This window comes from Morchella sextelata, assembly GCF_020137385.1.
Source record: "Morchella sextelata strain SCLS chromosome Unknown scls_3, whole genome shotgun sequence".
Taxonomy (NCBI): Eukaryota; Fungi; Ascomycota; class Pezizomycetes; order Pezizales; family Morchellaceae; genus Morchella; species Morchella sextelata.
In genome coordinates this window covers 1,382,501-1,405,855 of record NW_025408618.1, presented here as the reverse complement: position 1 = coordinate 1,405,855, position 23,355 = coordinate 1,382,501, and the positions used below count along the sequence as shown (strand labels likewise).

The 23,355-nt window shown below is 45.8% G+C and overlaps 8 protein-coding genes across 8 annotated transcripts; 3 read left to right on the top strand and 5 right to left on the bottom strand.

Annotated features, from left to right (window-relative positions):
• Positions 1–420: 420 nt before the first annotated feature.
• On the top strand, positions 421–5,033 carry H6S33_009200 (uncharacterized protein; the record flags this gene model as incomplete). Its single annotated transcript, XM_044840569.1, has 12 exons — positions 421–585; positions 634–1,515; positions 1,591–1,725; positions 1,775–1,841; positions 1,889–2,370; positions 2,423–2,679; positions 2,729–3,068; positions 3,117–3,273; positions 3,332–3,882; positions 3,941–4,343; positions 4,399–4,698; positions 4,750–5,033. 12 exons carry the CDS (start codon positions 421–423, stop codon positions 5,031–5,033), a joined length of 4,023 nt encoding a protein of 1,340 aa, XP_044698015.1.
• Positions 5,034–5,972: 939 nt separating this feature from the next.
• On the top strand, positions 5,973–7,867 carry H6S33_009199 (uncharacterized protein; the record flags this gene model as incomplete). The annotated part of the gene is made up of 5 exons (XM_044840568.1): positions 5,973–6,025; positions 6,082–6,279; positions 6,475–6,862; positions 7,602–7,715; positions 7,790–7,867. The coding sequence occupies 5 exons, from the start codon at positions 5,973–5,975 to the stop codon at positions 7,865–7,867; spliced, it is 831 nt and encodes a 276-aa protein (XP_044698014.1).
• Positions 7,868–9,075: 1,208 nt separating this feature from the next.
• H6S33_009198 (uncharacterized protein) lies at positions 9,076–9,651 on the top strand (the record flags this gene model as incomplete). The annotated part of the gene is made up of 2 exons (XM_044840567.1): positions 9,076–9,522; positions 9,589–9,651. The coding sequence occupies 2 exons, from the start codon at positions 9,076–9,078 to the stop codon at positions 9,649–9,651; spliced, it is 510 nt and encodes a 169-aa protein (XP_044698013.1).
• Positions 9,652–9,986: 335 nt separating this feature from the next.
• Positions 9,987–10,869, bottom strand: H6S33_009197 (uncharacterized protein; the record flags this gene model as incomplete). Its single annotated transcript, XM_044840566.1, has 6 exons — positions 9,987–10,004; positions 10,069–10,136; positions 10,188–10,208; positions 10,275–10,429; positions 10,496–10,751; positions 10,833–10,869. 6 exons carry the CDS (start codon positions 10,867–10,869, stop codon positions 9,987–9,989), a joined length of 555 nt encoding a protein of 184 aa, XP_044698012.1.
• Positions 10,870–11,598: 729 nt separating this feature from the next.
• Positions 11,599–14,156, bottom strand: H6S33_009196 (uncharacterized protein; the record flags this gene model as incomplete). The annotated part of the gene is made up of 6 exons (XM_044840565.1): positions 11,599–11,753; positions 11,824–13,054; positions 13,108–13,505; positions 13,571–13,786; positions 13,848–13,929; positions 13,998–14,156. 6 exons carry the CDS (start codon positions 14,154–14,156, stop codon positions 11,599–11,601), a joined length of 2,241 nt encoding a protein of 746 aa, XP_044698011.1.
• A 316-nt stretch (positions 14,157–14,472) lies between these two features.
• H6S33_009195 (uncharacterized protein) lies at positions 14,473–18,237 on the bottom strand (the record flags this gene model as incomplete). Its single annotated transcript, XM_044840563.1, has 8 exons — positions 14,473–14,747; positions 14,814–15,272; positions 15,325–15,898; positions 15,957–16,229; positions 16,284–17,329; positions 17,388–17,721; positions 17,770–18,072; positions 18,130–18,237. 8 exons carry the CDS (start codon positions 18,235–18,237, stop codon positions 14,473–14,475), a joined length of 3,372 nt encoding a protein of 1,123 aa, XP_044698010.1.
• A 548-nt stretch (positions 18,238–18,785) lies between these two features.
• On the bottom strand, positions 18,786–21,314 carry H6S33_009194 (uncharacterized protein; the record flags this gene model as incomplete). The annotated part of the gene is made up of 2 exons (XM_044840562.1): positions 18,786–18,836; positions 18,897–21,314. 2 exons carry the CDS (start codon positions 21,312–21,314, stop codon positions 18,786–18,788), a joined length of 2,469 nt encoding a protein of 822 aa, XP_044698009.1.
• Positions 21,315–21,766: 452 nt separating this feature from the next.
• H6S33_009193 (uncharacterized protein) lies at positions 21,767–22,552 on the bottom strand (the record flags this gene model as incomplete). Its single annotated transcript, XM_044840561.1, has 1 exon — positions 21,767–22,552. The coding sequence occupies one exon, from the start codon at positions 22,550–22,552 to the stop codon at positions 21,767–21,769; it is 786 nt and encodes a 261-aa protein (XP_044698008.1).
• Between the last annotated feature and the right edge of the window lie 803 nt (positions 22,553–23,355).

Below are 23,355 nucleotides of genomic sequence, written 5' to 3'. Positions count from 1 at the left end.
TACACTAACCCGAGCTGCACTGTGCTTCAGTAGAAATGCCCAGGGTATTACTCTACATGATGTAGCCTTGGGAGGAGTGAAGTGAGAGTGAGGCCTCCCATGAGCTGTCTATCGGAATAAAGCCTTGGGGAGGAGAGAAGTGAAGCGTCCCATAAGCAGCCTAGCATATTAATGATGACTCAGCAATTACTGAAATTTTGGCCATTTTAGTCGGCATCGCTAGTACATAAATGTGCATGTACCTACTAGTATTCTACATATTCTACAGGGGCTCTGTGCTCTCATTGCAACGAAATTCAAGATACTTTGCCGCCAGGCTTCTCGTCTCGCCTCACTTCTCACTCAAATCACCGATCCTTACTAGTTATACCCCAGAAAACAAATCCCGGATCTCGTTCAAAACGCGAATTTCCTCACAAGATGGGAGACTCCCGCTCTCATTCCCGTCGACGGAGTGGGCATGAAGGTAGATCGATGGAGAATGGTCGAGCTCAAGACACTCACGGAAGACCTGGGCTTTACCGCAGAGACTCAAATGTCAGCAATGCAAGCTTTTACAGCGAGGTTGAAATGGCACAAGATGAAGTATTACTCCTGCTTACCTTTAGTGTTACTCGGCCCTAATATATCTAGGTATTTGCTGGCCCTACCTCTGAAAGTCTTGCGTCGAGCGTATCCTCCTTCCAGCATCGTCGCCGTTCGAGAGCGGATTCAAATGTCAGCTACTCTTTCTACCAGCCGGAACGCGGTGATGACCAAGAGAGTCTTTGGGAGGACGAAAGAGATGGTAGTGTGTTTCTGGATGACGATGAATACACGTCGGATGTTGACAGAGATATTGAGGAGATTGCACCGCTACGACGAATGTCCTCGTATCGTTCAGTCACAGCTGAAGACCCTTTACTTGAGCATAGGGATTCTTTAGCATTCCACCGCGATTCACTCAGAACAACACAGAAAATCTACATTGTTACAGAAGATCTGACCATTGTAGTCGCCGGATTTACTACAAGTCGATTGGGATATGTGCTATACTTGGCTATATCAACAATCACTCTAGGTATCGGCTGGCTTTTACTACGGTGGATTCCTCGCTGGCGTATACGGCTGGTAGGGAAACCATCGACAGTCCGAGAATGTGATTGGGTTGTTGTTGAAAATCAATGGAACGAACTAAGCGTCCAAAATATTCAAATACGCCGTTACGGTCAGCCTCTCTCTACGATCTTTGGAGCCCATGAGAAGTCTTCTGCCATACCGTTTAATCCAGATGAGGATGACGATCCAGTGATCAACTCCCTTCGTTGTTTGGATTATCGTTATATCAGGTTTATTTATCACCCATTACAGGACAAATTCATGCTTAATAATAGCTGGAAGGATCCAAACTGGGTCGATGTAAGGGCTGTTCGGTCTGGTATTGATGGTGATGAGAAAGAGCAGCGGAATTTGGTTTTTGGGTCAAATGTTATAGATATAGAAGAAAAAACTGTTATGCAACTTTTGTTGGACGAGGTTCGTCGGCCTTGCTTGAGTTGAGAGGCCTTGTGATTTGAGGGGTGTAAAAACTGATGAACAAATCTTCTTCAGGCCTTCCATCCTTTTTACGTTTTTCAAATTGCTAGTTTGGTTCTCTGGTCAATTGATGATTACTACTATTACGCCGCCTGTATATTCCTCATATCGGCTTTCAGTATCACCAGCACCCTGCTCGAAACAAAATCGGTGAGTTTTTCGAGAATGGGTTTTACCCCACGCATTACTTATTTTATAGACTATGCGTAGGTTACGCGAGATATCTCGCTTTGTGTGTGATGTTCGTGTGTTGAGAAACGGATTTTGTAAGTCTTGATAGTCCATATTCATCGCCTCTTGCTTATTTCTCTAGGGCGTTATGTCTCTTCAGAGGACCTGGTTCCCGGTGATGTTTACGAAATCACCGATCCTTCACTATCTTTATTCCCATGCGACAGTATACTTCTTGCAGGTGATGCCATTGTGAATGAGAGCATGTTGACCGGTGAATCTGTACCCGTCTCCAAGGTTCCTTGTACAAATGAGTCGCTTGGATTATTAAATCTAGCATCATCCTCAATTCTCCCTGAGGTAGCCCGTCATTTTTTGTTTTGTGGGACAAAAATTGTACGTGCCCGGAGACCCCAGGATGGGGCTGAAGAAGAAGCTGTGGGTCTTGCATTAGTTGTCAGAACGGGATTCAACACGACCAAAGGTGCCTTGGTTCGTTCGATGCTTTTCCCAAAGCCTTCAGGGTTCAAGTTTTATCGCGATTCATTCTACTACATTGCGGTGATGGGTCTCATTGCCGCTTGTGGGTTCGTGGTATCTTTTATAAATTTCGTTCATCTCGGCGTAAGTAGATGCGTAGTTTCAGTCTAAGCCACAATATGCTAATAGTAAATAGCTTGCATGGCACTTGGTAGTTGTCAGGGCTTTGGATCTCATCACTATTGTGGTTCCTCCTGCGTTGCCAGCTACACTTACTATCGGGACAAACTTTGCACTTTCACGGCTGAGGAAGAAGAAGATTTTTTGCATCAGCCCACAGAGGGTCAACGTTGGCGGAAAATTAGATGTCGTATGTTTCGATAAAACTGGGACCTTAACAGAAGATGGGTTGGACGTACTTGGTGTACGTGTTGTTGACAAACATAATAATACGTACGATCTATCATCCATTACGAGTAATATTAATACTTATAATTTCCAGTTTCTCTGAACTTTTGAAGGATGCGCCGTCTCTTCTTCCTGGGCCATTTGAGCGTGATCCCACAGCGGATCTCAAAACCCATGAGGGAGTTCTTTACACCATGACAACCTGTCATTCGTTAAGGCTTGTGGACGACGAGCTTCTCGGAGATCCACTTGATTTAAAAATGTTTGAATTCACAGGGTGGTCCTTTCAAGAGGGAGAAGGCAAAAAACGCGGCGCAGATGAGGGCAATGGGCATGATAGCACGGCCTTTGGGATTTCGCCCCCAGTAGTTCGACCACCGCATGGGAAGGAGATAAGTGCTGGTGGCGAATTCCACGACGAATTGACCGGCCAGGTAAACTCACCGCCAACAACCATAATTTTCTAGGCTAATTTATTGAAGAATTCCCCATTGGAGCTAGGAATATTCAAACAATTCGAGTTTGTTTCACAGCTGCGTCGTACTAGTGTTGTTGTTAAACAATTCCGAGCTTCCGGTGGTAACGTTTACCTCAAAGGTGCCCCAGAATGCATGAAAGAAATATGTCGCCCTGAGAGCTGTCAGTAATTCAATCTTTATCTAATATTGTTTTCTGTGTATTAATTGACCTTCCATAGTCCCCCCTGATTACGAGGAGCTTTTATCATTTTATACGCATCGCGGATACCGTGTTATAGCGTGTGCTACTAAACACATTGAAAATCTTAGCTGGATCAAGGCCCAGAAGATGAAGCGAACAGATGCTGAGAAAGACCTTGATTTTGTTGGGTTCATCATTTTCGAGAATAAGCTAAAGCCTCAGACCACGGGGGTTATCGAAGAGTTGAGAGAGGCAATTATCCGCAAGGTTATGTGCACTGGTGACAATATTTTAACAGCTATTAGCGTTGCGAGGGAGTGCAATCTAGTAGACAAGGAGACACACATATTCGTCCCGCATTTCATCGAGGGAGATGCACGAGATCCGCACGGGAGGTTACGATGGGAGAGCGTCGATAACAGGATCTATACACTTGATGAGCACACACTTATGCCTTCACCTCTATCAACAGATCAAGACGTCTCTGGTCCATACCAGATCAGTAACTTCCGAGGTTATTCGTTAGCGGTCAGCGGCGAGGTCTTCAGATGGGTTATTGACTACGCCCCGCAGGAAGTCCTTCATCGCGTGAGTTTTCGAATTACCATAATTCAGATAAGATTGAAATATTCTAACTTGTAAATAGATGCTTGTGCGTGGACAAGTATTTGCACGTATGTCACCAGATGAAAAACACGAACTCGTTGAGAAGCTTCAAAGTATCGACTATTGCGTTGGATTCTGTGGCGACGGAGCGAATGATTGTGGTGCATTAAAGGCTGCAGATGTTGGGATCTCTCTGTCTGAGGCCGAAGCATCCGTTGCAGCTCCTTTTACAAGCAGAGTTTTTGATATCTCCTGCGTTCCTGAGGTCATTAGAGAGGGGAGAGCGGCGTTGGTTACAAGCTTCAGTTGTTTCAAATACATGAGTTTGTATTCTGCTATTCAGTTTACATCCGTCAGTATTCTTTACAAGTCTGCTTCTAATCTTGGGGATTTCCAATTTTTATTTATTGATCTTTTTTTGATTCTTCCTATCGCTGTCTTTAGTAAGTTGAACCGCCCTTGTATCTTTTCGTCGTTACTAACTATTATGAACCACAGTGGGATGGAGCGGACCCTACCCTGTCCTTTGTCCTAAGAGACCAACAGCGAGTCTTGTGTCTAGAAAGGTTCTCACACCTCTGCTAGGCCAGATTGCTCTAGCATTCTTACTACAATTTATTTGCTTTAAGGTTGTTAAGAGGCAAAGTTGGTATATACCTCCGGTAATTGATGATAATGAATCAAACATCATCAACTCCGAGAATACCACTCTTTTCCTAGTATCATGTTATCAGTATATCTTCGCAGGTATCATCCTTAGTGTCGGGCCGCCATTCCGTCAACGAATACAAAACAACCGTAAGTTCGGTCTCGTCAAAAACCTGTTAGCCATCTTCTAATTTTTTACAGTTCCCTTCGTCCTCACCGTAACAGTAACAGCTCTATTCGCTACCTACCTTCTTGTAAACCCAGTAGATTGGCTTTCGAGGTTGATGCAGCTCACCGAAACGGCAACGTCGTTCAAGTTCTTCTTGGTCGGTATTGCAGCAGCAGGTTTTGTGGCATCATACTTCTTGGAACATTATGTTCTCCCACAACTTGCTAGGGCCATCGGGAAGGTCAAGTTAACGCTGAGCCCTAAGAGTAAAAAGAGGAAGTTATACAAACTCCTTGAACAAGAAATGCGTATTTGAGGAATGTTTCTATAGTTAAAGAACTTAAGGGGATAAGTTAGATTGTCTTTTAAATATTTCTCTTTATTGCTGGTGTTAGATCTGTGTCTGTATTTGTTTGGTACTTTTGTCTTGGTTTGGGCTTTGGCAGTATTAGAATTACATGTAGTTATGGACAAAGGAAAATTTGTGTTAGATGATGGAATAAATAAGTACTAGTAGTTACATGTAGGTTAATACTCCAGGTTTAGGGTTTAACAGGCATACAATACATGTATCTTTCCTAACTTTAGTCCGAGTTCACTCTAGGATTGAGTACATAATTCGCCTAATACGTGTGAGTCTGGTTCCAAGACTCAATCATCACCCCCCTGTAAATTATTAAAACTAGCCTAGGATAGTGCTACCAACGAGCTCCGATTCTTGACTTTCCTGGTAAGATTGTGACTCCTGAGACTTCAGATGCAGACGCTCAACAGCATGCAGTCTATACTCTATACATGTATGAGGTACATTTCGTTAAACTTTACGGTCTGCTCGGAATAGTCTCGCCCCGGGGTGAATCCTCATACATTATGTACTAGTACTATAGTACCCATCCCCTACGAGCAGCTCGCTACTCACCGTAGGGGGGCTAGGTACGAGCCTAATTATACCTACATTATTTAATAAGGCGGATTGGGCAGTTTGGGCTGGAAAGATACTTGGACCTAATGGGAATCATGATCGTTCTGCAGAATTGTTAACGTCATCGGGCCCTGGGATCGAAGGTTCATATAACCCCCTGTATGTGAGTGTAACCTTGGATGTGTACTACATACATGTATGTAGGACTATATTTAAAGCAAATGCTCCGTTTCGTGAAGTGAATAAAAGCATTACAACATTTTCTTTTTTTAAAAAAAAAAACAATTCGTTGTACTCACACGAAGCACCTATATATATCAACAACCTCCAATAATGACTACTGAATGGCTTCTCGATAATGGCTACTTTCCAGAACTAGTAATCAGGCATGTACAATCTATCAAACACATGTAATTACTCATTAACTGATTATCTTTTACAGAAAGGGTATCCGCATTGAGCTTAAAGACCGACTCAATAGCATTGCCGGTGGATCCCTTGAGGAAGCTTCTTCTGCAAAGATGGCACTTATCGACTCTCTACGCTCCCGCCCCATTGCCGAAAACGTTGAGATTGCAAACAAGGAGCACTATGAAGTAGACACCATGGTCTTTGAGCATACCCTTGGAAAGCGGATGAAGTATTCTGCGTGTTACTATCCCACCCTTTCAACGACCCTAGATGAAGCCGAGGTTTTCATGCTCGAAAAATATGTTGAACGTGCCCAATTGTCGGATGGACAATCAATCCTCGATATAGGATGTGGATAGGGGTCATGTTCACTTTACTTCGCAAAGAAATTCCCTGGGTCCGAGGTTACTGGGCTTTCAAATAGCCGGACGCAGAAGGAGTATATCGACGCCGAAGCGAAGAGGCAAGGAATCATGAATTTGACTATCGTCACAGCAAATGTGGCTGTTCATGAATTTGACCCAGCTTCTTTCGACAGAGTAGTCTCCATAGAGATGTTTGAACACATGAAGAACTATGAAAAGCTCATGGGGAAAGTAAATCGATGGCTGAAGCCTCTCGGAAAGCATTTTGTGCATATATTTGCTCATAGGGAGTTTCCGTATGAGTGTGGGAGTGATGGCTGGATGGGACAGCACTTCTTTAATAATGGAAATATGCCTTCGGCAGACCTACTTCTCTATTTTCAACGGGATTTGAATATTGAGAATCAGTGGTATGTGAATGGCAATCATTATGCCAGGACCTGCGAGGTACATTACCGTCGAAATGCGTAAAATAATAAGGCTTGCAGTAGGCTTATCGCCAAAATAAGGCATGTTTGAGCGTTTTTTGACGAAAAATTGTGTCCTTAGCCTTTTCTCCATATAAGGCCTAAATTTTTGTAATCATTTGCCGAAAAAAAGGATTATATACATCTTTAGGTCTCTATACACATTAATTTAGTTTAAGTGTTGTGAAATAATTTAAGCCTTTATACCAGATAAGTCTTTTTATCAAATAAGACTTTTTCGGCAAATAAGGTTTATATAAGATTTGTAATTTCCGATTTTACTAGCATTTCATCGGCTATCCTGCCTATATATTACCTCTAGCAAAGAAATTTCAGTTCTCCCATAGCTTAGTGGGTAGCATGAGGTACATTCTACCTACAATGCTCTAGGTTCAAATCCTCTCTTTTACTTTTTTGAACCACCAAGGACATAATCTTATCTGGAAAAAAGTCTTATATTAGCCTTAAAAAATGCATAAGTCTTAAAATATGGAAAAAGTCTTATTTCGAAATAAGGCTTTTCACCTATAGTTACTTGCAGTAGGCGTATTTACAAAAAAGGATTATATCAAATAAAAGCCTTATCTTAGGCTTATATAAGCGCCTCCTGAGCCTTCCGCAAGCTTTATTTTTTTACCCATTCCGACGTTAAAGTATGTCTTCATCCTTTCATCCAATAACCAGATTAATTTTTTGAAACTTACATTGGTTAATTATAGGACTGGTTGAAGAACTTGAACAAAAGCAAAAGCTTGGTGTTGCCATCCTTGGCAAAGACATACGGAGCGGGTGAGGAATATAAATGGTTCTACCGCTGGCAGGTCTTTTACCTGGTAAGTATTATAATATAGTAGTCCGATATACTTCTAAACGATAGCGGCAGCGTTTACTGACTAATTGCCTCTAGGCATGTGCCGAATTATTCGCATGGCAGGGGGGTGATACATGGGGTGTCTACCATTACTTGTTCACAAAACCGGTTTAATATCTCCGTTTTTTGTTGATATGAACAAGGCGCTACGGTTACGGCGCTATATGCTGCAGGTCACGTGATTCACATGGTTCTTTGTACACTCTTTTTACGAATGTTATGTCACGTTTAGTTGCAATTCTTTGCCATCTATATACATTGTATGTATGGTGAGGTTCTAGTACGGTTCCTGTGTCGAGCATGGGATATCAGCATAGGTCGAACTCGAGGGCAATTGTTATAAATATAAATACCTTAATGCTCCGCATTGTGTCACATTTAGTGATCCCAAGGGTGCTTGAGTCCTAGAAGAACAGCCTGTAGATGAAGTTAGTACTATACTCAATGTTAAGTTTGATATTAAGTGGAATTTACCCCATCTTTCTTTGCACGGTACCTAAAAGACGTTCATTACGTTAGCGCTTCAGGTAACCTTATCCGCAAATACCCCGCCTCGCGAACCAACCCAGCCGAATCGTGGATTTTTGAGCTCTTACATCAACCAGAACCACATAGAGGCTCCCAGGAGCTTTGCTGAGATCGCATAGAGAGGGCGAACTGGGTGAATATGGATCGGGTGGTGAGCTCCTCCGGGACCGGCCATTTTTGATGTTATATGTCGCTAGCCTTTTTCGAAAAGCTTCATAGTCACTCAGTCAGCCGGTGATCGCATGTGGAATGTGTAAAATATAACTTACCAGGGGTATAAGGACTCGAGTATTATGGGGGTTCACGCTGTAATTCACTATGGTCTGTGGTTGAGGTTGACGCCAAGCACACTCGCGAATTGAAGGTTACCCTGAAGCTACTATAGATCCTGCGGGGCCAGATAGTTGGAGATCGCTGATTCGGATCCCTGCACGGTTGATAGGCATAAGGATAAGGCCTGGGCGGGTGAGGGGAGCTCGAGCGCTCTCTAGGTCACCGACCAATGATCTACCAGATCTCCAGATTACTTACCTACTCGCGCGGCCGAGTTTCGACCTAATCACATGACCTATGAGCAACGCAAAAACCTGCTAAATAGCGTCACGTGAGTAAGTCGAAACTCGGCCGCGCGAGTATTTTCACACGAAAGAAGGTAAGACTCATATTGACACGTAGGTACCATAGGAACATAGCCAAGGTGCTTGAGATACAATTTGTATAAGTATCTAATCACCCCCGTTTACGTTTTACGGGACTTTAAGCTTCATTCACGCCTGCGGAGAAGAACACAAGCAATGTCATTACTACAACTTCCCAACGAACTCCTCCTCGTTATCTCCAGGGACCTTGAGTCTGATAACCTCAATTCGTTTCTCCAAACAAACCACCGTCTTGCGAGTCTCCTCACCCCACTTCTTCATAAGAACGCAATCGAGGACAGAGAACTCTCCTGGGCAGTTCGGGGCGGATATGCGCCGTTAGTCAAGCTATTGTTAGAGAACGGAAAAGGTGGCGCATGCTTCCTTATCGGATCTCCGATTCATTGGGCGGCGCTCTACGGTCATCGAGCAGTAATTGAGCAGCTATTGGATATGGGCGTTGATATCTCTCAAAAAGATCTCAGTGGAGAAAGTGCTCTTTTCTGGGCTGTTAGGTCAGGGCGGGAAGCAACTGTTTCATTCCTCCTGGAGAGAGGGGCAGATATCAATGAAAAAGGCAGATTGGGTTCAAGTTTGCTTCAAGTTGCGACGAATAACGGGTTCGAAGGGTTGGCACGGTTACTGATTGCTAGTGGTGTGGATATCAAGGATTTGGATAAGGACGAAAGGCCACAAGTTCTTGGGACCATGGGAATGATTGGAACTTGTTAGGGGGTTTCCTGACTTAATCTCTAAATTTTATCTAAATATAATTTAAAGAGTCTATTGACTTGACTATCAAGGGACGTAGTTCAATCCTTAGGCGTGTGTCCTAGGCCACAAATCCAGCTTACTAGCATAATCTACCATTTGAGATTACTCAGGAGAGCGAACAGGATGCGCACACAAGAAAAAGCCGCACGAAGAGGTAAAAGCCGCACTGTCCAGGGGGTGCGTCAAAGTCTAGTTTCTCCGTTAACTCCAATGCAAATCCGATTTGTTTCCAGCGATCGCGCCAATCCGTAATACAAATTAATAGTAAGGCATTTTTATCGTTTGATCCAATTTTAATCCTGTATGGTTCTCTGTACAGGTTAAATAAATTAGCTGCGGCTTCGGGAGGACTTTGTAAACGTATGTTGTACTCACAATAAATCCGTCTAACCCCATCTCGAAAAGTTCCACAGCAACACCTTCTCCGCCATGATGTTCAACCGCTGAGGGGATATTAGCAGCTTATTGGGAGGTTGACCTTTGAGGTAACTTACGAGAAAGAGGGTTCTTGACAACTACATGTTCGCCAACTAATTAGCTAATCTCAACACGCAACAGCACATTCTTGCAGGAGGACGAACCGAATTCAACGTAAAGATTCACGTATATCTGGTGCAACACGACCCGAAGGTTGTTCATCTTCACGTCCGTCAACAACACGAACTTGAGGTTTGTTGGTGTTTCATAGTAATGAAGCTTGTAGGCGCCCGTTCGATATGATATAAAAGAATCCTCGCTAGCTACCACCCACAGTGATCAGTACTGGTTGATTGGAGGGCTCGAGAGAACTCAAATGACTAACGGTCCTGAGAGCTTCCGCACCATATTCCGCAGCGAGAATACGACTCCAAATATCAATTTCGCATCATCCTGGACGCTTAGCCGTCCACCGGGCCGGCTTGGGTTCGTATCGTTGCTGCGCAACAGGGTAGAGCCAGCAGATGAGCGCTTGCCATCTCCCGTGAGAGAAGCTGGTGAGTCTGTCCCTGAAGGGCCAGCAGAAGACGTAGGCCGAAACTTATCCCGTTGGTGCCATTGTTTAATGTAGATGCACTCGCCTGTAACAGAATAGATTTGCGGTCAGTAGCGCTCGAAGCTCGAAAGGATAAAGACAGTTTGAACAGGCCCTTGCGACTCACAGTGCCGGTCGAATATGTAGAAGGAGTAGATTGTCATAGTAGCCTTAAACTTCTCGTGATGATGTTGAGGGGGGAGGAGCTGTAACCCAAATGCTTGCTTCCCCTAGCCCTAATCCTGGTCATAGCATAGCCAAGCCTATCATCACCTGATCTGCACGACATAAATCATAGAAAATCACTCGCGAGATAACAATGCTCAATCACAATTGATTGATTGATAACTCGTTAATTTTGTATGCTCAATCACAAGGGACATTTGAGTATAATAGTAAGTCTAAATTGGCATTAAATATAATAACTTTGAACTAACAATTTATTAGAATCCTACAAGAAGGCTTTCGCTGCTGCCTCGGATTTCTTCTCTCTAAATGTGGGATTGTGGAATAAGAGAATAGTTCCTAGGTCGGATTATGCGGAGATGCTTGCGTTGCTTAATTTGCAGAGGCATGTGAGCTGTCAGATTGTATATAATTAACGATAAGTTCAAAATATATACGATTAAACTCCTGCATCTCTGTACAGCAGTATTGACAATATCAAACATTGATTAGAGAATCCGATGCGGACACCCATAAGGGCCAAACCGGGTCGCGAGCGGCGGTAGAGGACTCGGGCGATTCTCGGCTTATTGGTGCAATTGCAAATGGGCATGTTTATGGAATTGTTTGATCAGACAAAAAGATTGTTTTAGAACGAGATACAAGGCTTTGATCATATTAGACCTTTACCTATTTTTTATTTATTCACGAGCATATCTTTGATCTATCTAAATAGAGTTTACAGCCCTCCTCTCATCTCTAAGTTTGCAAATTTTCTCCAAAGCCTCTTCAACTGGGATGAGCTCTCCCTTAGCTTGGGTCTCTGGGTCGTCTCTGTTTCTGATGTTTACTGTCCTCGTGTCTCTTTCCGTGGCGCCGACAACTATTTTTAATATTAGATAATTATTAGTCCCTTGAAATCCAAGAAAAGGTGATTATTGAAGAAGACATACCGAAGATGAAGTTATACTGCTGAAGTTGTCCAGTTCTAATCTTCTTTGCCATTGTGTTCGGACCAACATCAATATCCACATGCATAAGCTTAGCTCTGAACAATGACTGGAGCTCTACGACGTAATCATTCGCAGCAGCCATAACAGGGATAATGAGGATTTGCCTTGGACTCAACCAGAAAGGCCACTTCCCTGCAAAGTGCTCAGTCAAAATAGCAATGAAACGCTCAACACTTCCGAAGATGGCTCTATGGATCATGACGGGCCTCTTGTAATGCGAAACTTCTTCATTGCCCGCCTCATCTTTTGCTTTGACGACCTCACCGGTGTTGTACTCAAGCTTGAACCTCTGCGGGAGCTGGAAGTCGAGTTGAATTGTAGCACATTGATGATCACGGCGAAGAGCATCAGAGATGGTAATGTCAATTTTCGGGCCGTAGAAAGCACCATCACCAGGGTTAAGTTCCCATTGTCCCCCACCAGCAGCAGTGAACTCCTGAAGAGCGGTCTTCAACTGGTTTTCCGCCATATCCCAAGTCGCGATATCACCAACGAACTTCTCCGGACGAGTAGAAAGTTTCAGCTTGAAAGTAAAACCAAGCAGCCCGTAGACATGCTTCAGGAAATCAAAAAGTCCGTGAATCTCCTGCCCAACCTGATCCTCGGTACAGAAGATGTGGGTATCATCCTGCTGGAATCTTCTCACTCTGGTCAATCCGGTAAGGGCGCCAGAGAACTCATTACGGTGAATAACTCCAAAATCCGCAACCCGCCATGGGAGTTCGCGGTAACTCCTCTCGCGGTGTCCAAACAGCAAACAATGCCCAGGGCAGTTCATAGGCTTGAGACCAAACTTGTCCTTCTCGACTTCAAATGTGAACATGTTCTCCTGGTAGTTCTGCCAATGTCCACTGGTTTCCCAGAGCTTCGAGTTATACATATTCGGGGTAATTACTTCCTCATAACCACGCTTCCAGTACTCCGAACGGAGAAATTCGACCAAGGTGTTATAGATTCTTGTACCATGAGGAAGGAAGAAGCATGACCCAGGGGAGAGTTCGTGGAAGAAGAAGAGCTCTTGTTCTTTTCCAATCTTGCGATGGTCGCGCTTGGCCGCCTCCTCTAACATTTTCTTGTGCTCATCCATCTGCTTCTTATCCGGGAAACTGATACCGTAAATACGTTGTAATGAGTCATTCGCGGCATCGCCGAGGAAGTAAGATGATGAGTTCTATATAAACGTGTGAGAATATGGATATAAGTAACCTCCCATGTAAGACTTACCTTCATAACCTGAAAGGTCTTTATCCTACCGGTGTGTGGAACGTGGGGCCCAACACAAAGATCAATCAAAGGTCCACACCTGTAAACAGTAGTACTAGTACCATCCGGAACCTTTGACCCGATCAAGACCTGCTTGTACTTGTTGTGCTTGAACATTTCAAGCAAGTTTTCCTTTGAAACTACCAAACGCTCGAACGGCTGTTTCTCTTTGATGGCCTTCTGCGCAATGGTTTCTAGTGGCTTGTAATCCGCAGCAGTGACAGCCTCGCCTTCGCCGAGTCCCATCTCGTAGAAGAAACCGTCGTCTGTCGGGGGGCCAAGACAAAGATGGCATCCAAACCTGCGCTCAGCAGCCTCACCGAGAACATGGGCAGAGGAGTGCCAGAAGACGCGCTTTCCTATTGTAATAAATTAGTTTTTTATATCACGATGTGGTGAGTCACAGCTTAGAGGACAAACAAACCTTCTGGGTTTTCAAAGTCAAGCAATTCCAAAGAACATGATTTCTCCAAGGGTCTTTCAATATCCCACAATTGACCATCAACTCTAGAAATCACAGTCTTCTCGAAAAGGCTCTTGGCTATGTTTCGTGCGATTTCTGCAGGGGTGGTTTCCCATGATTTTCCCACGATGACGGAACCGTTAGGCAAAGTAACCGTGATCTCCTCACGGGGTTTTGCTATAGAAAAAGCGAGGTCAGAGGACGAACGAAACATAAACATAAGATGCGAACCCCATACCAGCAATTTCAGCGTCGTATTCGGCCTTGAGCTTCTCAAAAAGTTGGATTCTATGGGGAATGAATTCCGGCGCAGGCTCAAGCTATGAGAAAAGAGAGAGGTGGTCAGCAAGAGCTACGAAGTCGAATTTCTAAAAATTTGGCGTCAAACCTCCAATGGTGTAGCGTCGACAGGACCCTTCGCTGCAGCCTTCTTTGCCTTCTTTTCGCCTTTAGGTTTGACGCTCGTAGGTTTGGCCTCGGGGGCCGCGGCCTCTCCCCCAAGAGTAACATTCTTGATGCCCTCGACGAGCCCAGCTGCTTTATCCATGATGTCTGTTTTGCCTATCAGGAGATGAGTACAAAATTGTGGGAGCGGGGTTGTTTTTGTTATTCAGATGTTCCCTATCCGAAACGCGGGGTGTCTTGGCAACCTTTATCTGAGTCATGGTTCATCACACGGAATTGCATCACCTTGGAGATCGAATTTAGGCACAACTAGTGGAAAGCTCAATAATCACATCATGGAATCCACTGATCTATTAACAATCCGTATACCATCTAACATTACTCCAATTGTGTACTGACTAACTAATCGCCCTCACATTCCAGACCAGATCAGTGCAACACCTAACCCTATCTTAAATTTACAATACGCTATATCTTGAGCTGGCAGGCGCCCTATTCTCACTATCTACGGCGGCAAGAGTTCCATCTGCGAGCAGCCTCTTAAGTTCTCTCATAGCATTTGTCACCACAAGTTCGGTATCACCTTCCACAAGGATATACAATTTTGGATCTTGGCCAGGCTGTGGTGTCTTTCCGGCTGGATAGTAAGAACCTTTGGTCGTGATGGATGTTCCAGTTGCTTCCAAAACTTTGGCAATATTGGTCCTATTGGTGACTGCCCATCTTGCTTTTTCTATTTATTCAATTAGCGGATTCCAACGGGCTTGGAAGGATAAAATAATAAGACTTATAAGCTTACGGGGAAAGTCATTAATTTCTAAAGTGGCGTGGTATGCTCCAGCATCGGGCCCCTTATTATCAATAGGGACACCAGTACGAAGCTGCCCGGTCTTATTAAGACGAGAATGGATTGCTGATGTAGCCTGTTTGACGCGGTCTAGGGCATCTGTGCCCGAAGCCGGGCTGTGAGTAGCAGTAGATCGTTTGATGACAACAATCTTGGCATCAAGTGGGCCTCCTACTCCAAGTTCCTGCGTTTTCTTGGTAGCCGTGACAGATGTCGCCGCCTTTGAAACAACATCTTCAGGATCAACAGCGGCAGCGTCTTCAACTACTTCGTCACCATCTTCCGCTGCGAATTGCTTCCTTTCTCTTCTTCTCGCCAAGTCGCGTTCCTGGTCGAGGCGCTCCAAGCCTTTCCCTCCAAATCCTGATCCGCTAGCTTTTTCTTTACCAGCTTTGACCTTCTCATTAAACGCTAAAATAAGGTTAGCAATTGTACAAAATAAATACTTCGACAGAATAAATACCATCAACGAGCTTCTGTACTGGTTCCGGTACTTTCTGTCCGCTCTGTTTCAGTGCCTTTGAGATATCTACTGCGTATCTATCCTGGTCTTCAGTAATGAATGTCACGGCAGTCCCCAGCATCCCTGCCCTCCCTGTTCTTCCGACTCTATGCACATAATCCTCCATGTGATTTGGGCAATCATAGTTTACCACCAACTTCAACTGTTTCACATCAAGACCTCTCGCAGCAACTGAAGTGGCAACAAGAACTGGTACAACACCATTCTTGAAATCAATGATTGTTGAGTCTCTATCGATTTGGTCTTTCCCTCCGTGAATAGACATGCATGGGTATCCACGGCGCATCAGGTCACGAAGCAAAGTGTCAGCTGATTCCTGGCGATCCACAAAAATCAAAGTACGTGCATCATCATCGGTATCATATAGTTCACCGAGCAACTCAAGTAAACGATGGAATTTTGTATCGTCATTTCGAATCTCGACGATTTGAGTGACCTCAGAGGCAACAGTCGAACGCGCACCAACTGTGATTTCCACAGGGCGTTGTAGGATCTTTCGGGCCAGGGCTTCCATCTGCGCAGTGTTAAAAATATCTGCTTATTTGATTGTAAACCGGGGATAGGGCACTTACCTGGCGGGGGAATGTTGCAGAGAAGAGCACAGTTTGTCTGTCTGGACGGATATTACTGATCACCTTCATAACTTGGGGTTCGAAACCCATATCGAACATTCGATCAGCTTCATCGAGGACAATATATGTGACTCGTTTTAGGTTTGTAACACGGCCCGAGTTTGCAGCAAGAAGATCAATCATTCTGCCAGGCGTGCACACAATTATTTCTGCTCCACGTTTAAGGTCGGCAATCTGATCTTTAATAGGTGAACCACCATAGGCACATACAGCCTATTAAAAGTCAGCAATAAATTCAAGATAATGAATGTGTCCTGATTAGCTTACTCTTAAATTCAAAGCCTTTAAAAACGGCTTGCATTCCTTGAAAATTTGCACAGCTAGCTCTCGCGTTGGTGTCATAATCAGTGAAATCGGTCCTTCCTGAGATTCAATCGGTCTCTGGTCCTTGATATGCCTAAACATGGGCAATAAAAATGCTATAGTCTTCCCTGAGCCAGTCTTTGCGACACCAATAACATTCCTTCCCGACATGATTGCCGGAATAGCCTGCGCCTGAATACTGGTGGGTTTATCATAGCCAAGCTGCTGAATGACTCCTAAACTTTGACTTGGTAGTCCACACTGGCTCCATTTCTGCACTGGCTTTGGACAGTCCTGTCCCCGAATCTTGATCGCATCTAGTTCAAGACGTAGCTCATCGACCTCTTGTTCTGTCAATTCTGCCAAATCGGCTGGCTCGACATAAAAGTTTTTACGGAATGTTTCATAGTTGACCTTGGAATGATCAACCGCTGGGAGTTCCTTCTTCTTTTTCATCTTTGCTGCCATCGCCAGAATATCATCTGGGTCTGCCTCTGCTGAAACCAAATCTATAGCATCGTCATCGAACAAAGTTCCATCCTGACTTGCAGGTGCTTTGGCATCGCTCGTCTTTTTCTCTGCGGTGGCCATTGAGGTACCAATTCCGGCCATGAATGCATCAAGCGGGTCAGCCTCTTCATCCTCTTCGATTGGAGCTTGTTCCGCTATAGCGGCTGCCTTTACTTCCTGGTCCAATTGCATTGCTTCTGCGGATTCCGCTTCGATGCGCTCACTTCGCTGGGCAGCGGCGGCCCTTGCAGCGGCGGCAGCTTCCTCCTCAGTGGTATCCTGCATTTCGGTGTCATTGTCTACATCTTCTGCACCTACACCATCCGTCCCAGCATCAGGAATGGGCGAGGGCAAACGTTCAAGCTTCTTCCTAGAAGATTCCTCATCACCGAAAGCTAGCGCCCGTTTACCCTTCTGGGGCGCAACTTTCTTAGTAGCTGCGCCAAAGCCAAAGGTAGATACCGGGCGGTTCGTTGGTAGCGCGGAGCCATTTATAGTGCCTATATATACTGTTAACGTGCCCTACCGCAAAAGACAAGGAATAGAGAGTAGACATACCAATAGACGAGCTGATGGCAACTAGTGAATCTTTGTCAGCTTTTGGACGGGCAGCGGAAGAGGTGGAGGCGGAAGTTGAGGATGTGGGTGTCGCAGCAACCTTAGGAGACGCAGCTATCTTCACAGACGCTGAAGAGGTGACAGTGGCAGGCACAGCAACAGGAACAACCTCAGCAGACACAGGCTGTCTTTCCAACGAAGACAAGATGGCAGCAGGAGATGCGTTTTTTTTCGCCTCTTCCTCCTCGGCCCTTTTGCGCTTCCAAGCTTCAAGACGCTCTTTACGCTGTCGAATCTTCTCTTCGTCGCTCATTACAGCCGGCGGGGGTGTAGGCTGTCCAGAGTCAGTATAATCACTATTATTTCGCAAGAACATTCTCACCTCTTTTGCTCTTAAAGGCCTCCTAGGGTCTTCATCCCGATCTCCCCGTCTCGTATCTCTCTCTCTTTCTCTCCTTAGACGTTCCCTACTGGTATCTCTGCTCCTTGAACGTTTCCTGTCCCGGTCTCTCAATCTTGGAGACCTATCTCTCCTATCCCATTCATCTCTATCTCTCGCACTAACGCCCCTAGCCCTCTCTTCCCTCGCATCGTAATAATCGTCGCCTCTCCTCCGGCGATCAATACTCCTATCTCTTCTTCTATCACGGTCCCGTTCTCGGTCCCTGTAATCCCGGTCTCGTCTCTGTGCTCCAGTATCAATCTCACTGCGTCCGCCAACATGCGGTTGCTGGGGACGTACCTCACGACTGCGACTTCTGACGCGCCCACCTCGGGGTTCGTAGCGGTCGTCGCCTCGTCTGGTTCGTTTTGAGTCGGGTGAACGTGAACGTGAATCGTAGCGCGCCATATTTGCGGATGGGAAATGTTTGTGGTTGGTTGTTTGCTGGTGAGAAATGTGAAATTCTCAGGATACCTATGTGTTAGGTTACCTATGGGCGATGTTGAGAATGTTGCCTTTAGACCTCTCTTGATTTCTGCCAAGAAGGCATGACTCATCTTTATTAGGGTCATGGATTCTGATAGATGCAAGTGATCTTGGCAGGTCAAGCATTTAGATTTTAGTAGACAATTGAGATTCTATAATTTACACTGTTAGATTTGAGGAGAAACGAGAGCTATGATCATACTGTGGACATTTACACATTCCTCTTTCTTTTCGTCTCCCATGCTTGCCTTTTAACCCCATCGAACTCCGTCCAGAGTGCAATGCATCCTATGAAATAGAAACGAGAATAATTGAAAATGAAACATAAACAATGCCGTAAATGGACGCTGATAGTAAACCCAATGATCCCATATTTATAGGTAAAGAAAGAAAGAAAGAAAGAACCCCAGGACATGCCTACCAAAATACAGATCCGTTTAAACAAAAGGAGAAAGGAAGAAATATAGACTTTAACAAAGCAACACCGCATCTTCCTCTTCACATTCCTCAGACAGAGATGCCTAAGCAAACCATTAGCAATTAAATCGCAGTATTAAATAAAATGCGGAATAAAAACTTACCATATCTGCGGCCAAATCTCTATCCCATACATTACTAGCTCTCCTCGAAGCCTCCTCCTTAATAGATAATGACTCCCCATTATTTACGTTATTCACAGAGCCCTCGTTTTCAACAGTTACGCCGGGATTCCCAACCGTTGCAACAGGCGAGGGACTTTTTGACTCTGAACTCCTATAATCACCCTTGCTAATAGCCGCTAATGGAACAACTGGTGAGCTTGGCGGCGAAGATAGCAAATTCTCCTGTGCAAATATTCTAGTCGTTGAATCATCGCCCGTGAGTAATGATGTCTCTGGTGCTGAATTGTATGTATCCACTTCCCGTTTGTAATTCTCGGTTTCGTTTTCAAGCTGAAATGTAGCAGAAGCAACAGAACTAGAAAAAATCTCGATTTTAATGTTCTGTATTGGGGGGGTGATTTCCGTGTGTTCAGGCTGCCATGGCTGGTTGTAGGGAGACATGTTTGAAACTATGGCCGCTGGTAAAGGCGAGAACCGGTCTAGAGGTGTATTCCGTATGGCATCTGGTAAAGGTGGGGGAGGTGGAGAGGCTGGTAAGGGCCGAGAAGGGGGGGTGACTGGCAGGGCCTGTAATGGTGGAGAGGATTTGAAAGATAGGTCCTGTACAGACTGCGACAAAGACGGAGGAGGAGGAGTCACTGGTAAAGCCTGCATCGGCGGCGAAGAGTAGAAAGGTGTGATAGAACGCTCCACAGATGGTGAAGACAATGGATGCTCCAAGTTTTCTTCCAACACATCTGTCGACTGTTCCGTTGCGTCTAAAGGTTCTCTACCTGTCTGGCTGCCTATAGCAAAGAAATCGCCTACATACTCTTTCAGTCGCCCGTCCATGTTCATCTGGCCGGGTAGAGGGAGGTCTTCTTCTGTGTCTTCTTCCTCCCCTTGTTCTTCCTGGAGGGCCACAACCTCGGACTGGTCTTGTATACTCTCTACCTCCTCCATTTCTCCTGTCAATACACGCTCCCAATCGCCTAGTAGCGTCCTGATAAGCCACGGGTGTCTTAGCATGGACATTACCGTGCCTCGTCGACTAACCCCTACTTCCATCATTGCCATCAGGAACTTTACCAACCCAGAATCTTCAGTCTCGGTCTCTAGAAACTGTTTCAACATTCCGGTCTTTTCCTCGGGTCTCCTTTTACGGTTCCCCGGCCCACGCTTCTTCTTGGCAGGATGTAGCGAAATATCGCTATATATATCCTGCCAGTACATTCCATGCTGATACTCCCTCACACTCCCGACCAGCTCTACCACTCTCTCCACCATACTCCCCCTCCCTTCTATTACCCCTCTTAAAAGCTCTCCGCCCTCTATCCCATTCCCGACTACAATTCCGTCAAGCAGCATCTCCACTGCAATGACCCCAGCGCTCCATACATCCATAACCCTACTCAATGGCCCGGCACCCAGTAGTATTTCCGGTGCCCGATAGCATGCGCTCTGTACCCCAAAATCATCGAGATATGCCGCTCGATCTTCCGGTCTGATTGTATTACCCAGATCAATGAGCTTTATCCGATTCGATTCCGGCAAGAACAATATATTCGCAGGTGTCAGATCTGCATGTATTAGGTTGTGTGTGTGTAGCGATAACAGGCCTGATAGTAGCTGTAACATTATTTTTGCAAGCACCAAGTGACGCCCCGGACATGCCAATTGCGGATGCCCGCATCCACATAGCGGCAACGCTACAGGCCGCCCGGAGTCAAGAGGTTCGATCACTAAGTGGAAATGATGTGATTCGTCAAAAAAGGAAGTAATTGGAGATATCACATGCCGCGGTGATTCTCCATTGCTATGCAGGAACTCTAGTAACGAGTATTCGTTCTCGCCTATGGAGCTTAGAGTCTGCTTCATGCGCTTTATGGCGACGAGTGGTCGGGGGTTATCTGGTGGTTCGGGCTCAGTTGGAGTGATCTCTGCGAGGTAGGTAGTGCTGAAGTTCCCATGGCCGAGGATGCGGAGGATGCGGTAGTCTGCTATGAGTGTATCGGGGCGGAGATACAGTTCCTCCTGCAGCTCTTCATCAAGCTCCTGCAGCCGTTCCAGTCGCCCATCACCTTCTTCTGTTCCCTGCCCACAATCGTCTATTTCCTCCTTCAGAGTCTCCTCGACTTCGGGCAATGGCGACGGAAGCCTATACGACGAATTGATAGTTGAGTTCACAGTGGATGCGCATGGCGAGTTCCCCTCTGCCTCTTTGTCCTGCGACAGGTACTGAATCGAGTCCATTACACCTCTCCTCCGCTTCCCCATAGGCTCCACGAGCGCTGTTTTCCTCTTTTTCCTTGCTCTCCGCTGTGGTGCACAGCTGTCTATTGTGTTGAAGGAGCTCATCGTGTCGTTCTCTTTGTCCGATCCCTCTCTGGGCGCAGTCGTCACGCCGGGTATGTTCATGGTGCGTGCCGAGGACCCGCGGGGGGGGGGGTGGTTGGAGTCGGCACAAGGTGGTTGTCGTGAGGGCGCGTTTACTCACTGACAGGTAGACTGGGAGGCGATGCTCTGAGACAGTAACTATGTGCAACCTACGGGTAAGTGAATGGAATGGCCATTTTCACAATTCATGTCGTTCCAGGCTAAGACAGAGGACATCCCAAAGAAGGAGATTAGAATACAAAGGGAACTGGCATCTCAGAGTCGCGTAAAGTGCTTGCTTGACGCGTGCGCGTCACGTGATTGGATTAGATAGAGGCAAAAACGAGATGAATTATGATAGACACTACATGTATAGTGTAGCACTGCCTACTACATTTACTAAAGAGCTTCTTAGAATTATAGTTAGCTCAAACACAGATATCAGGCCCCAATATCACACCCTGATATCACAGTATTCGCTCAATTATTACTATCTACCACCTTCCCAATGCCCCAGTCTCTCCCTTCCTCGCACTACTCGCCATCATAGGCGCTCTCGTCGCCTCTCTCCACACCTTTGTGATCCAGCAAGCCGTCAAAAAGTCCCTCCACTCGACCTCTGGCATGCCCGCAGCTCCCGCAACCTGATCATCGTAGATCTCCACCGCCCTACCATTCTCACCATAGCTGTCCGGGGACACTGCGTTCTCCCTAGCCACAATCTTTTCAACTGGCTCCCACATCTTCCAGACACCATCATCTTTGCCGCCCTCATCAACCGACATGCGGATCCGATGCTCCACAAGCTTCCCAGGCGCCTTGGTCATAAAGTTCACTGTCCATGTCCCGCCCGAGAACCATCCCGCCTTGAACTCCATGGTCCCGTACCCATACCCACCCGAGTGCTTCCCGTGGCGGAAGCACGTGAGATTATAGTCCGCACCCACGGGGGTCTTTGTAATCTCATACAATATGTGGTCCCTATCCAGGATGCTGGTCCGAGAGTCGCGGGTGAGCTCCGATGAAGCTTGTCCCTCGGGGGTCTCTTTGACACGTGGTTTCACGAACGCATTGAGGTGAACCTTGAGTCCGCCAGAGGAAAGCGACTGTGGGAGCCTGTAAAGAGGATTCTCGGGGCCTGTAGCGAGGGGCGGCGCTGGGGCGGGAGTGGGAGTGAGGCCAGTGGGTGATGGGGGGGTAATGTCGATTGTAACAGCGCCGCCGTGGGCGATGGGCTGTGGAAAGATGATTGAAGAGGCGATCTCAAGGGTGAGCGTCATGATTTATTACTGATATGTGGGAAGGTATCTAGGGGTTAACTGCAAAGATGTGTTGTGGAAGAGGTCTCGGATTACTGAGATGGGATGGCGTCATCCTTGTCGAATGCTGTTGAGCCGCAATTCGGGTTAGGGTTCGAAGATATCCACTGGGTACTGTTCTTAAAGGCTCTCTCTCTAGGTAAAAATCCCTGTAACAGTCATCTAGCTCTGCTTCGCTATTGGAGTTGTGTTGTGGACCACCAAAAAGTGGATGGTGGTGGCGGCTGCCGAGTGAGAGTTAGTGACGCTACGAGGTTGCGACATAATCTGTCACTCATCCCAACACATGTAATTGACTCTGATCATAAATAATCTCTCTATGATCCACCTGTAAAAATTATACCAGATCCGATACTCAACAGTATCAAGCTTAAGATCGGGCCACGAAGTCCGAAGTCTCTGAGATACAAGATCGTGACAATCAATGGATTATCTATCCGAGTCACCTGTACACATGCAGGGACCAAGACTCGAGCCCCGCAACTCCTTTCTTCTACTCTGGGGTGTCGGAGGAGTACCCTAGAGCGCTTATTCGCTATGCTGGTACGTAAAAGCTTGGGGTTCATGCACGAGTATGTGTGTCTCACTATACAAAGTCAAAGAGGTCAAATCTATGCATGACTCAAAATTGTAGAGCAGAGTATGTAGATATAAACTCTTCACTGAGATCTGGCGGTCTCATATTACCTACCTCTTGTAATGAGGGGTTTTTATCACTGGTCACCTATTGTCACGAGAAAACAAGTGATAATCCTGTGGCAAAG